We start from the raw sequence: 14,053 nt of genomic DNA, 5'->3' as shown, positions 1-14,053 counted from the left end.
ATAAAAATAAATAAAAGTGTGTGAGTGAGAACTAAAAATAGGTGTATGAATAACGGTTTTTTATTTTTTTTATTTTTTAAGGTAAAATAGTGGTTCTCATTTTTTATTAGGGGTGTGTCTCCACACACCCCTTTTTACTTTTCACACACCCTTTGTTAATTTATGTCCCTTGATATTCTTCAATTCATCTGATCCGACGGCTGAAAACTAAAAAATCGTGGGAGATCACACCCCTTTTTATTAAGGTATATAGGATTTTCTTCATGGGAAGTGTGTCCTTCCAAAAATACTTTACCAAGTTAAAAAAATGCTACATGTCCGTGTGAGAAGCCCCTCCACCCTCGGCTTTGCAACCGCTCGAATCCAATTCAACAGAATGTCCAAAACGAGATTCTCTGTCAAACCCATTCAATCCAAAACAGAGATACCCACTTCCGACCCAGACCCAAACCCAGGTCACTCCTCAAACTCTCTCTCTGTCCTCCTCTGTTACTTTGATTAATTTTTTTTTTAAATATTAATACCATAATAATACAATGCTTGTTCCAATTTCATATGTTTTTGTTCTAATGTTGGATTTTTTTTTTGGAAATTTCAGGCTCTGAAAACGGTTCAGCAGCAGAGCTTCGTGTTTTTTCGAGGAGAAAGAGAGTGAAAAGGACAGAAGAAGTTCAAAAGTTACAGCTTGAAGCAAAACCCATTCCCCAGAAAGTGAGAATTTAATTTCAGTCATTCGAAATATGGGGTTTTTATTTTTCCCTTAATTGTTTTCTAATTAAGGAATTTATCATTTGGAGTTGTTTCAGCTTTGATATAATTTGTTGTGCAATTTGAGCTAGATTTTGTGTTCGTAATTGTTCAGGTGTATATTCAAAACTGGAAAAGTTGGTATTTTTGGGATGTACATTTTCAAATTTTCCATTTTTAAGTGCATTTCTTGTGTTTGGAGATGTGTTTACTTTTGAATTCCAACTTCTAAGTCTAAGTATCGGCAAGTCCCTTTTCAATTGGTACTCCGGTTTGAATTTCATTCGATTGATTTGTTTCGCCCTTTTTTCATTTCAAGAGCTAACCAGTTTTACATACTATAATCACAAGTTCATTTTAGAAAGAAATTTGGGCTTGTTTGGAAGTTCTTTTAAAAGGCTGAAAGCGCTTTTGGTGAAAATGCTTTTGGAACTAATCCTTAGTAAAATGGAAGTGAATCCTGGAAAAACACTTTATCGCTTCATGCAGGAAACACGTAACTGGTGCTTCTTTTGCAGGAAGCAATTTAAGTGCTTCTGAAACCTAAAAACATTTTCTCTAAAGCGCGTTCAGTCATTTTAAAAGCAGTTCCAAACAAGCCCTTAATTATTTGTATAATTTATTTGTTACTTGAGTCTCTAACCTTCGTACCATATCTTTCATGCTGAATTCAGTAAGACCACATGGAACTAGCAGTTACATGAATAAATACATTCCCCTCTCCAGGTTCTTTCCCTCATTTTCTCCCGCTCTCTTCGTTTACAGAAGGGTTCATATCATTTGCAAGTAGCAACATTTTGTTTTGTCTGGTATTCAGATCCCAAAAAGGAAGCCTCACTTTATATTAGCAAGGTTAAACTTTTAACGCTAGGATACACTGAATTATTACCTTTTGTTACATTGAGCAGTGAAAGTAATCGAGTTATTATGAAAAATAGTATGTGAATTAATGCCCATGTTACTGGGTAATGGTTACATCTTGCGTCTAGTTGGACTTTAAAAACATAGCTCCCATTTCTTACTTCCAAAAACTCATGCGCAACTCGACGAAAGCCATACCCAACTGCTGAAGGTTGAGTAGCATTTATTGCATCAGTAATGTATGCAAACTTGAAGCTCAACCATTCGTATTCGTAAAATCTTGCACAGTTTTAACAGAGGAACTATTCTATGTATTATGATCAGTTCCTTCCCTGCAGCTGGCTGTCCTACCTGATATTGAAGAATTCGCATACAAAAAAGTGAATACACCTACCAATTCAAGTAAGTACATCTTTTGACAACACGTGATTAGATGTTTTCGGCTTCCTGGTGAAATGAGCTCTTGCTTGCAGATGTCAAATTGAAGAAAGTTATGAACTATGAAGTACATTCTGTTCCAGTGGATATATTATTAGAAAAAATCATTTGCGATTTGAAATTGTACCATAGCTATAAAATGTTATTGTTTTGCGAGCACTCTTCATGCATTTATCATTTTAAAATGATACATTGAGTGTTCTGCTTATCGCAGAGTGCTATTTTGTTTCTTGAACATTTCATTTCTTCTTTTGTTGGGGCTAGGACAAGACTTGTCTTGATGAAGTGTGAAAATGAATATATATATATATATATATATATATATATATATATATATATATATATAACAGAATAGTGTCGCTACAGTTTAGACTGAGGCCACCAATAAGTTTACCCTCATAAATTATCATGATTCTCCTCACAAATTGTCACGATGCCCCAATAGGTTTACAACAACAACAACAACAACAAAGCCTTTTCCCACTAAGTGGGGTCGGCTATATGAATCCTAGAATGCCATTGCGCTCGGTTTTGTGTCATGTCCTCCGTTAGATCCAAGTACTCTAAGTCTTTTCTTAGAGTCTCTTCCAAAGTTTTCCTAGGTCTTCCTCTACCCCTTCGGCCCTGAACCTCTGTCCCGTAGTCACATCTTCGAACCGGAGCGTCATTCGGCCTTCTTTGCACATGTCCAAATCACCGGAGCCGATTTTCTCTCATCTTTCCTACAATTTCGGCTACTCCTACTTTACCTCGGATATCCTCATTCCCAATCTTATCCTTTCTCGTGTGCCCACACAACCCACGAAGCATCCTCATCTCCGCTACACCCATTTTGTGTACGTGTTGATGCTTCACCGCCCAACATTCTGTGCCATACAACATCGCTGGCCTTATTGCCGTCCTATAAAATTTTCCCTTGAGCTTCAGTGGCCTACGACGGTCTCACAACACGCCGGATGCATTCTTACACTTCATCCATCCAGCTCGTATTCTATGGTTGAGATCTCCATCTAATTCTCCGTTCTCTTGCAAGATAGATCCTAGGTAGCGAAAACGGTCGCTTTTTGTGATCTTCGCTAGATTGCTCCGGTCATTAGTGTGGATAAGTATATAAATGGATAGAGATAGGAAAGCAAACACAAGATGTACGTGGTTCACCTAGATTGGCTACGTCCACGGAATAGAAGAGTTCTCATTAATTGTGAAGGGTTTACACAAGTACATAGGTTCAAGCTCTCCTTTAGTGAGTACAAGTGAATGATTTAGTACAAATGACATTAGGAAATATTGTGAGAGAATGATCTCGTAATCACGAAACTTCTAAGTATCGGAGTACTTCTAAGTATCGGAGTGTGGTGTCGTCTTGACTTGCCTTATCTGTCTCATAGGTAGATGTGGCATCTTCTCTGGGAGTACTCTTCCTCCATCCAGGGGTGGTATCTTTAACTGGTGGAGATGCACAAGGTAATGTATCAATTTCACTTGAAGCTTACTTGTAGTTTCAGGCTTGGTCAAGCGCGATACAAACCATGTAGTAGGAGTCCTCCAAGTCGCCGAGCTAGGGGGTCTGCTGAAAGAGGTGACAGACAAGGTAAGCAATCAGAGCTCCGACTGATTGTTCACCTTCTCCCCATCTTGCAGCAGCATGAAGGATAAAGAGAAGAAAAATGAGAAGAGATGATATGAGATACTTTTGCTTTTGAAGAAGTAACTTTCCACAGGCTTATTCTTGAACTGAGCTGGAGGGTTTTCTGGTTTCCTCCAGAGTATAAGGCCGGCTGAAGAATTTGAGGGTCAAAACAAGTCCATCAAATCTAGAGTACGTTCCACCCTGCTGATATGGGATACTTTTGCTTTTGACAGAGTAATGGATGTATCGGCACGTGTGCTGTTACGCTTGTCTCCACATGCTTCCTTGTATCCTTCGCACTTGCCCTATCTGTTCCTCAAGCAGATGCGGAATCTTCCCTGGAAACATAAGATGTTGAAGATGAGTACTCGAGAGCAATGCCAGGTAAGTAATCAGGTAAGGGGTTCCAGGCAGTCAGTTCCTGGCTGGAAGCTTGATTCCAAGTGCTGACTGATTGCTCTCTTTCTCCTTGTCTTGCAGGTAAAAACAAGGTCAAAGGAAAAGACAGGGAAAAAGCATGATATGGGATACTCTTGCTTTTAACCCTGATGATATGAGATATTCTTGCTCTAGTATAGCTTGTTTGCAGAGGTATTATCGGGGGGAAAGAAAGCTGAATATTTCGAAAGGCTTCGTTGGGAGTGCCCTCTCAGATATGATGAAGGGTTGAGCATTTTTGCAGGTCTGCCTGTCCGTTGGGGATGGAGGTCGACATATATAGGAGTCTCCCTAACAAGTAGTAATGCTATTCCTTTACCCTGCTTGGTCATAGCACGGTAGTGGGAGCTGCCAGTTTCACATGTTTTAACTCTGTCAGAGCACTTTGAAAAAGTGGTCTGTGGTATCTGGCTCTCGAGATTCGGAGAACGATGCCTCTTCGATTTTTGAGAAAGCAATCATGCTGGGGGTCTGGCTCTCGAGATTCGGAGAGCAGTGTCTTCGATTTTTGAGGAAGTAATCATGTTGGGAGTCTGGCTCTCGAGATTCGGAGGGCGGTGCCTCTTCGATTTTGGAGCAAGCAATCTTGTTGGGAGTGTTGTCTCGAATGTGAGTAAAGGTTAGGCATGTTTGCTAGTCTACCTTGCCACGAAGCACAAAGGTTGACACACAGGGACTTTCCAATTATCCAGCAATGGTACTGTTCCTTTACCCTCTCTTCGATTTTGAGAAAGTAGTCATGTTGGGAGTCTGGCTCTCGAGATTCGGAGGATGGTGCCTCTTCGATTTTGGAGCAAGCAATCTTGTTGGGAGTGTTTTCTCGAATGTGAGTAAAGGTTGGGCATGTTTGCTAGTCTACCTTGCCACGAAGCACAGAGGTTGACAAACAGGGACTTTCCAATTATCCAGCAGTGGTACTGTTCCTTTACCCTTGTGGGTAATAATATGGTAGCTAGACCTTCAAAATTTATGTGTCTAAACTTTGTTAGTGTTGTTTCTTTGCTATTCTTTTACCTTTCTTGGTCAGAGCGATGTAGTGGGAGCTGCAAGCTTCACGTGCTTAACTTTGGCAGAGAACTTTGGCAAAGTTATCTGTGGTACCCATGAGCTATTGTTGCGTGTGGGAAGTGGGTGATTGAACAGTAAGATTCATGTGCTTTCTACTTCACCAGAAGTCTTCGACAGAATGCCCATAATTTCTGCAAAGCTGAGTGTGCGTGTGACAGGTGCTGACAAGGCTAGAAAAGTAGGTGCCGCTTCGATTTCTGAGATCGGCCCTCGTGGTCTCTGAGCAGCCCAGCTTTTGAGAAAGCGAGCGCCTCTTCGATTGATTCGGAGAACGATGCCTCATCGATTTTTGAGAAAGCAATCATGCTGGGGGTCTGGCTCTCGAAGATTCGGGGAGCAGTGTCTCTTCGATTTTTGAGAAAGTAATCATGTTGGGAGTCTGGCTCTCGAGATTCGGAGGGCGGTGCCTCTTCGATTTTGGAGCAAGCAATCTTGTTGAGAGTGTTTTCTCGAATGTGAGTAAAGGTTGGGCATGTTTGCTAGTCTACCTTGCCACGAAGCACAGAGGTTGACACACAGAGACTTTCCAATTATCCAGCAATGGTACTGTTCCTTTACCCTCTCTTCGATTTTTAAGAAAGTAGTCATGTTGGGAGTCTGGCTCTCGAGATTAGGAGGACGGTGCCTCTTCGATTTTGGAGCAAGCAATCCTATTGGGAGTGTTTTCTCGAATATGAGTAAAGGTTGGGCATGTTTGCTAGTCTACCTTGCCACAAAGCACAGAGGTTGACACACAGGGACTTTCCAATTATCCAGCAGTGGTACTGTTCCTTTACCCTTGTGGGTAATAATATGGTAGCTAGACCTTCAAAATTTATGGGTCTAAACTTTGTTAGTGCTGTTTCTTTGCTATTCTTTTACCCTTCTTGGTCAGAGCGATGTAGTGGGAGCTGCAAGCTTCACGTGCTCAACTTTGGCAGAGAACTTTGGCAAAGTTTTATGTGGTACCCATGAGCTATTGTTGCGTGTGGGAAGTGGGTGATTGAACAGTAAGATTCATGTGTTTTCTACTTTCCCAGAAGTCTTCGACAGAATGTCCATAATTTCCGCAAAGCTGAGTGTGCGTGTGACAGGTGCTGACAAGGCTGGAAAAGTAGGTGCCTCTTCGATTTCTGAGATCGGCCCTCGTGGTCTCTGAGGAGCCCAGCTTTTGAGAAAGCGAGCGCCTCTTCGATTTCTGAGATCAGCCTTCGAGGTCTTTGAGCAGACCAACTTTTGAGAAAGCAAACGCCTCTTCGATTTCTGAGATCAACCCTCGTGATCTCTAAGCAGCCCAGCTTTTGAGAAAGCAAACGCCTCTTCGATTTCTGAGCAGGCGCCTCTTCGATTTCTGAAGCTCCGTCGAGTGCAGATTTTTATAGGGGCTGGCATTAAGTTCCAAAGCACACTTGAATCTCCACCAGTAGAAGCTTCATTCTTACACTTCTAAGATCTTGATTTGTCCGACCTCTTCTCTCTTCAACACCTTTGAAAATGTCTGGCCCCTCCGACCGTCGTTTTGACTTGAACCTTGTTGAAGAGGCAGCCCCGCCTTCTCCAGACAACATATGGCGCCCATCCTTCGTCTCCCCTACTGGTCCTCTTACCGTTGGGGATTCCGTGATGAAGAATGATATGACCGCTGCGGTGGTGGCCAGGAACCTTCTCACTCCCAAAGATAACAGACTACTTTCCAAACGGTCTGATGAGTTGGCTGTTAAGGATTCGCTGGCTCTCAGTGTTCAGTGTGCAGGTTCTGTGTCTAATATGGCCCAACGCCTATTTGCTCGAACCCGCCAAGTTGAATCATTGGCGGCTGAAGTGATGAGTCTCAAACAGGAGATTAGAGGGCTCAAGCATGAGAATAAACAGTTGCACCGGCTCGCACATGACTATGCTACAAACATGAAGAGGAAGCTTGACCAGATGAAGGAAACTGATGGTCAGGTTTTACTTGATCATCAGAGATTTGTGGGTTTGTTCCAAAGGCATTTATTGCCTTCGTCTTCTGGGGCTGTACCGCGTAATGAAGCTCCAAATGATCAACCTCTGATGCCTCCTCCTTCTAGGGTTCTGTCCAGTACTGAGGCTCCAAATGATCCCCCTCCGGTGCCTTCTCTTTCTGGGGCTCTACCGACTGCTGAGACTTCTCCTAAGCAACCTGTGTGAAGGCTCCCTCTTGTGTGTTTATTTTGACTCATGTATATGTACATATTTGTAGCTTATCGGGGATATCAATAAATAAGCTTTCCTTCATTTCAACGTATTGTGTTAGATACACCAAAGCCTTCTTCGCTAAGTTCTTTGAATTTTCTTTTGTTGAAGCTTGTATGTTGAAGCTTTCTGAGTGGAGCATGTAGGTTGGGTAGTGTTCTCTTAATTTTCCGAGTAAGGAAAACTTCTCGGTTGGAGACTTGGAAAATCCAAGTCACTGAGTGGGATCGGCTATATGAATCTTAGAACGCCATTGTGCTCGATCCTGTGTCATGTCCTTCGTTAGATCCAAGTACTCTAAGTCTTTTCTTAGAGTCTCTTCCAAAGTTTTCCTAGGTCTTCCTCTACCCCTTCGGCCCTGAACCTCTGTCCCATAGTCGCATCTTCTAATCGGAGCGTCAGTAGGCCTTCTTTGCACATGTCCAAACCACCGTAACCGATTTTCTCTCATCTTTCCTTCAATTTCGGCTACTCCTACTTTACCCCGGATATCCTCATTCCTAATCTTATCCTTTCTCGTGTGCCCACACATCCAACGAAGCATCCTCATCTCCGCTACACCCATTTTATGTACGTGTTGATGTTTCACCGCCCAACATTCTGTGCCATACAGCATCGCCGGCCTTATTGCCGTCCTATAAAATTTTCCCTTGAGCTTCAGTGGCATACGGCGGTCACATAACACACCGGATGCACTCTTCCACTTCATCCATCCAGCTTGTATTCTATGGTTGAGATCTCCATCTAATTCTCCGTTCTTTTGCAAGATAGATCCTAGGTAACGAAAACGGTCGCTCTTTGGTATTTCTTGATCTCCGATCTTCACCCCTAACTCGTTTTGGCTTCCATTTGCACTGAACTTGCACTCCATATATTCTGTCTTTGATCGGCTTAGGCGAAGACCTTTAGATTCCAACACTTCTCTCCAAAGGTTAAGCTTTGCATTTACCCCTTCCTGAGTTTCATCTATCAACACTATATCGTCTGCGAAAAGCATACACCAAGGAATATCATCTTGAATATGTCCTGTTAACTCATCCATTACCAACGCAAAAAGGTAAGGACTTAAGGATGAGCCTTGATGTAATCCTACAGTTATGGGAAAGCTTTCGGTTTGTCCTTCATGAGTTCTTACGGCAGTCTTTGCTCCTTCATACATATCCTTTATAGCTTGGATATATGCTACTCGTACTCCTTTCTTCTCTAAAATCCTCCAAAGAATGTCTCTTGGGACCCTATCATACGCTTTTTCCAAATCTATAAAGACCATGTGTAAATCCTTTTTCCCATCTCTATATCTTTCCATCAATCTTCGTAAGAGATAGATTGCCTCCATGGTTGAGCGCCCTGGCATGAACCCGAATTGGTTGTCCGAAACCCGTGTCTCTTGCCTCAATCTATGCTCAATGACTCTCTCCCAGAGCTTCATTGTATGACTCATTAGCTTAATACCCCTATAGTTCATGCAATTTTGTACGTCGCCCTTATTCTTGTAGATAGGCACCAAAGTGCTCGTTCGCCACTCATTTGGCATCTTCTTCGTTTTCAAAATCCTATTGAAAAGGTCAGTGAGCCATGTTATACCTGTCTCTCCCAAAAGTTTCCACACTTCGATTGGTATATCGTCTGGGCCTATTGCTTTTTTATGCTTCATCTTCTTCAAAGCTACAACCACTTCTTCCTTCCGGATTCGACGATAAAAAGAGTAGTTTCTACACTCTTCTGAGTTACTCAACTCCCCTAAAGAAGCACTCATTTCATGTCCTTCATTGAAAAGATTATGAAAATAACCTCTCCATCTGTCTTTAACCGCGTTCTCTGTAGCAAGAACCTTTCCATCCTCATCCTTGATGCACCTCACTTGGTTTAGGTCCCTTGTCTTCTTTTCCCTTGCTCTAGATAGTTTATAGATATCCAACTCTCCTTCTTTGGTATCTAGTCGTTTATACATATCGTCGTAAGCCGCTAACTTAGCTTCTCTCACAGCTTTCTTCGCCTCTTGCTTCGCTTTTCTATACCTTTCACCATTTTCATCGGTCCTCTCCTTGTATAAGGCTTTACAACATTCCTTCTTAGCCTTCACCTTTGTTTGTACCTCCTCATTCCACCACCAAGATTCCTTTTGGTGTGGGGCAAAGCCCTTGGACTCTCCTAATACCTCTTTTGCTACTTTTCGGATACAACTAGCCATGGAATCCCACATTTGGCTAGCTTCCCCCTCTCTATCCCACACACATTGGGTGATTACCTTCTCTTTGAAAATGGCTTGTTTTTCTTCTTTTAGATTCCACCATCTAGTCCTTGGGCACTTCCAAGTCTTGTTCTTTTGTCTTACTCTTTTGATATGTACATCCATCACCAACAAGCGATGTTGATTAGCCACGCTCTCTCCTGGTATAACTTTGCAATCCTTACAAGTTATACGATCCCCTTTCCTCATTAGAAGAAAATCTATTTGTGTTTTTGACGACCCACTCTTGTAGGTGATCACATGTTCTTCTCTCTTCTTAAAGAAGGTGTTGGCTAAGAAGAGATCATATGCCATTGCAAAATCCAAGATAGCTTCCCCATCCTCGTTTCTCTCCCCAAAACCATGGCCACCATGAAAACCTCCATAGTTGCCTGTCTCCCTGCCCACGTGTCCATTTAAATCTCCTCCTATAAATAACTTCTCCGTCTGAGCAATTCCTTGCACCAAGTCTCCAAGATCTTCCCAAAATTTCTCCTTCGAACTCGTATCCAACCCTACTTGAGGTGCGTACGCACTAATCACATTGATAAGTTCTTGTCCTATTACAATCTTGATTGCCATGATTCTATCTCCTACCCTCTTGACATCTACAACATCTTGTACCAAGGTCTTGTCTACGATGATGCCAACACCGTTTCTCGTTCTATTTGTGCCCGAATACCAAAGTTTAAACCCTGAGTTTTCTAGATCCTTTGCCTTACTACCAACCCACTTAGTTTCTTGTAGGCACATAATATTTATCCTTCTCCTCACCATAACTTCCACTACTTCCATAGATTTTCCCGTTAAGGTTCCTATATTCCACGTTCCTAAACGCATTTTGCTCTCTTGAACTCTACCCTTCTGTCCTAGCTTCTTCACCATCCCCCGTCTAATAGGATCAAAGTACTTCTTTTGTGTGTCCCGGGTAAAGTTGATAGGAGCATATGCTCCCAAACAACTTTGAGTGGAGTCGTTCGAAAAGAAGTTTCTATGGCCCCCTTGCTCATTTAACACTGCATCCGGGTGCCGATGGAGATACAGCGACCCTTGCTCACTTATCACTGTGCTCGGGCCACACAGCGCGCCACTTACGGGTGACGCCCTAGCTTTAGCGCGATTTTGTTCTGGATTCATTTTCATAAGGATTCGACGTGATCATGGAGTGCCGGCTGTCGACTACCTGACGCCCTCCCCCTCCTCCTTTATCCGGGCTTGGGACCGGCCATGTAAGACATAGGCGGAGTTGATGCCCCAATAGGTTTATCGTCAAAATATATCGTAAGCTTAAATTTTTCATTTCAGTTGACACAGGTAAACCACCTGCTAACTGGGAGAAAGTCCTTGATGGGATTCGCAAAATGAGGTCTTCTGAAGATGCACCAGTAGACAGTATGGGTTGCGAGAAAGCTGGAAGCTCTCTTCCTCCTAAGGTATCAGTTTCCTCACTTCTGTAAATGCAAAGTAGAATGAAAATGGGTTTGATAGAGTTTTGAAGATTTTAAGTTGTAATCTTACTAGATTGAACTCTTTCTTTCTGGATTACGGCTTCAAATAATTTATTAAAGGCATCCATATAGTAACTCCTTGATAACCATGATCCTAACATCTAGAAATCGTCTAGAACTATAGCTTCACCTTTTTCAATTCCTAATTGTGAATATTTCAAACTTTTGCTGCATGATAAAATGCCTTTATATTGTTATTCCATGAATATATGTCATGTTGTGAAAAACAAAATAAAATCAGGAACGAAGATTTGCTGTCTTGGTGTCTTCTCTCTTGTCAAGCCAAACGAAGGATCATGTTAACCATGGTAAGTTTGGGCTAGCCAGGTAATCCTTTTGTCAAGCTTGAAGGTTATTTAAAGTAGTGAGCATGTATCTGGTCCACTGCACATAGCTGTATTACACAGACCCCCACTAACCCACCTACCCACATTGATGGATAAATGCCTAAAAAGGAACTAGTTACGAAGATAGTTCAAAAGAACTCTAGTAAGACGTTGGCCGGAAATATGGTCAAAAGATGAAAGGAGTCACATTCTTGTTAAATGGAATCAATGAGAAGAAGAAACTGATATCTTATTTCTACCATTGTTTGTTTTCACTCTGACACTTGCCCTACTAAACAGTCTGGAAAGCTTTTCCATCTTTCACTCTTACATGACAAAGTTGGCTGATAGATACTGATCTATTAAGCATAACTTAAAAGAATCTAGATGTTGTACAACTTTGTAAGCTATTGGTCCCAAAAGTGTGCATGTTACTTATTTCCGATCCATAAAGTCTTCTCAGTTACTCTGCATCTTACTTACAGTTTTTTTTTCTTCCACTGAACAATCTATTTGGAATGCAGGAGCTATTCAGCGTTTACTTCAAAATGGTCTGCTCTCTGCTGATTCCATTGATAAAGCTGATGAAGCAACCATTAAAAGTTTGATTTACCCGGTATGTTCTTTTCTACTCCCACTTTAAAAAATGGTGTAAAAACCTTCTCTTTGGCAAGAATTAGTCCAATATTGGGGTAAACCCAAATAATTAATACCTATTTAAAGTTAAATTTGTAGTTCTTTCAATTTGCTTAACAACTTTATGAATTTTCAACTATAGCTTTTAAATTCTGTATATGTAGGTTGGATTTTATACAAGAAAGGCTGGTAACTTAAAGAAAGTTGCAAACATTTGTCTCACAAAGTATGATGGAGATATACCTAGCTCGTTGGAGGAACTACTCTCACTTCCAGGAATAGGTCCTAAGATGGCTCATTTGGTAGGGCTGCGTTCACTTATTTAAATTAGCATGTCATCTTAGGTTCTTAAAGTTTCCTGTTTTGTTGTGCTTAGGTTATGAATGTTGGTTGGAACGATGTTCAAGGTATTTGTGTAGATACCCATGTGCACCGCATTTGCAATAGGCTTGGGTGGGTGTCACGGCCAGGAAAAAAACAGGTACAATGCATCTATTGTGATAGCACCATATATGGTGTACTAAAGTCAGCTCTCAACTTTATTTCATTCTCATAAACAAATTTTCCGAAAAAATTCATACTGTATTGAGTTACTTAAGTATCAACTACGATAATATGGAATTATTGGATAATCTTTATTTGCTTTGCTAGAAAACTTCAACTCCTGAGCAAACGAGAGAGGCATTGCAATTGTGGCTTCCGAAGGAAGAATGGGACCCCATAAACCCTCTTTTGGTATGCATAGCTCACTACGCTAATACCACTGATATGTTGAAACAACATTTACAAATTACTTGCACATAATACAAGTGTAGACACACATTGACACAAGCTTGTACTCGTAGTGCGAACATGTGTTTGCATTTGGTGAACTCGTGGCATGTTGACGTTTATATTTTTAATATGCTATAAGAATCCATCCAAAGGTTAAGTTACTTAACTTGGGTAACCCTTCTCATAACCTGTCATCACACCATCTACTAGAAATGGGTTAAGAAGGGATAATTCTTGAGTCTTTGATTTGAAGTTATTGCTTCAACATTTTTAACTAGTAATTATATGCAGAAAAAAAAAATTGGTTACTATTCTTCATCATCTATAAATTTGATCTTACCGTCATAATTTCACTTTTCCAACGGGTGAAATTCTGGTCTATGACATTTTATTGAATGTTCCGTCTCTATCTCCACAGAAAAACGAGCTGAATGCTGATTTCTTTGTGTCTATATATAGCCTTGTGTTTTGTTATTGCTATTGCCACAAAGCTGCTATTAGTTAGTATTGTGATGTGTTGGTTTTGTGATGTTTTTGTAGTTTCTGAGTGTCAAGGTGATGTTGCTATTTATCCTGTTTTGTTTGCGCTTTTGCGGACTTCTGGTCCGCTCTTGTATTTTATTGTTTCTTTTCAATAAAAATTTGTTTCTTCTTCAAAAAGATAATGCATTTCTTCTATATATATATGAACAGGTAGGATTTGGACAGACAATTTGCACTCCCCTCAGACCTCGTTGTGGATTGTGCAGTGTGAGCGAGTTTTGCCCATCTGCATTCAAAGAGGCTTCAAGTCCGTCATCCAAGTCAAAGAAGTCTGGTTCGAACAAGAAGCTTTGACAATTGAATGTCAGAGGGGAAACAGATCATTTCTGCTTCTGTCTGCGTTTTGTACGTATCTCAATCCCGAAGAATCTCATGGATGCTTGGATTGCCTAGGTGAAGTTGTGTCTTTTCACCCCGTACTATAGGTAAGTTGTATTGATTGGAGAGCAATTAATTCCTCTGTATTTTGTTGGAAGGGGAGTGTAAACTAGGGAAGGGTGTCAACTGGAAGTATGTTTGTGGAAGAACTTTCGGACCATTTGTATAACTCAAATCTAAGGTCAAAGTTTATATCATTTCCATATGACGAATGTTCGAACCAAATTTTATATATCCAAAATCATTTTCGGAACTGCATGTCGTTTGATCCCTCACAAACAGT

General features: G+C 41.1%; 1 protein-coding gene across 1 annotated transcript; it reads left to right on the top strand.

Moving 5' to 3' along the window:
- Positions 1–266: 266 nt before the first annotated feature.
- On the top strand, positions 267–14,023 carry LOC126619292 (endonuclease III homolog 1, chloroplastic). The gene is made up of 10 exons (XM_050287616.1): positions 267–455; positions 599–711; positions 1,947–2,010; positions 10,911–11,038; positions 11,355–11,421; positions 11,964–12,055; positions 12,240–12,377; positions 12,452–12,556; positions 12,727–12,810; positions 13,543–14,023. Exons 1-10 carry the CDS (start codon positions 308–310, stop codon positions 13,684–13,686), a joined length of 1,083 nt encoding a protein of 360 aa, XP_050143573.1. The 5' UTR covers positions 267–307; the 3' UTR covers positions 13,687–14,023.
- Positions 14,024–14,053: the final 30 nt, after the last annotated feature.

The sequence above is a fragment of the Malus sylvestris genome, chromosome 4 (assembly GCF_916048215.2).
Source record: "Malus sylvestris chromosome 4, drMalSylv7.2, whole genome shotgun sequence".
In the NCBI taxonomy this organism is placed as follows: Eukaryota; Viridiplantae; Streptophyta; class Magnoliopsida; order Rosales; family Rosaceae; genus Malus; species Malus sylvestris.
The sequence above is the reverse complement of the archived record's forward strand: the minus strand, read 5'-3'. Positions and strand labels throughout refer to the sequence as shown.

What these genes read in the sequence shown, in the direction of transcription:
- LOC126619292 (XM_050287616.1), top strand. Translation starts at nt 308, where the DNA reads ATGCTACATGTCCGTGTGAGAAGCCCCTCCACCCTCGGCTTTGCAACC. An exon ending in CGACCCAGACCCAAACCCAG is followed by an intron (nt 456 to 598) that starts GTCACTCCTCAA and finishes TGGAAATTTCAG; the next exon opens with GCTCTGAAAACGGTTCAGCA. An exon ending in GAATACACCTACCAATTCAA is followed by an intron (nt 2,011 to 10,910) that starts GTAAGTACATCT and finishes TTTTCATTTCAG; the next exon opens with TTGACACAGGTAAACCACCT.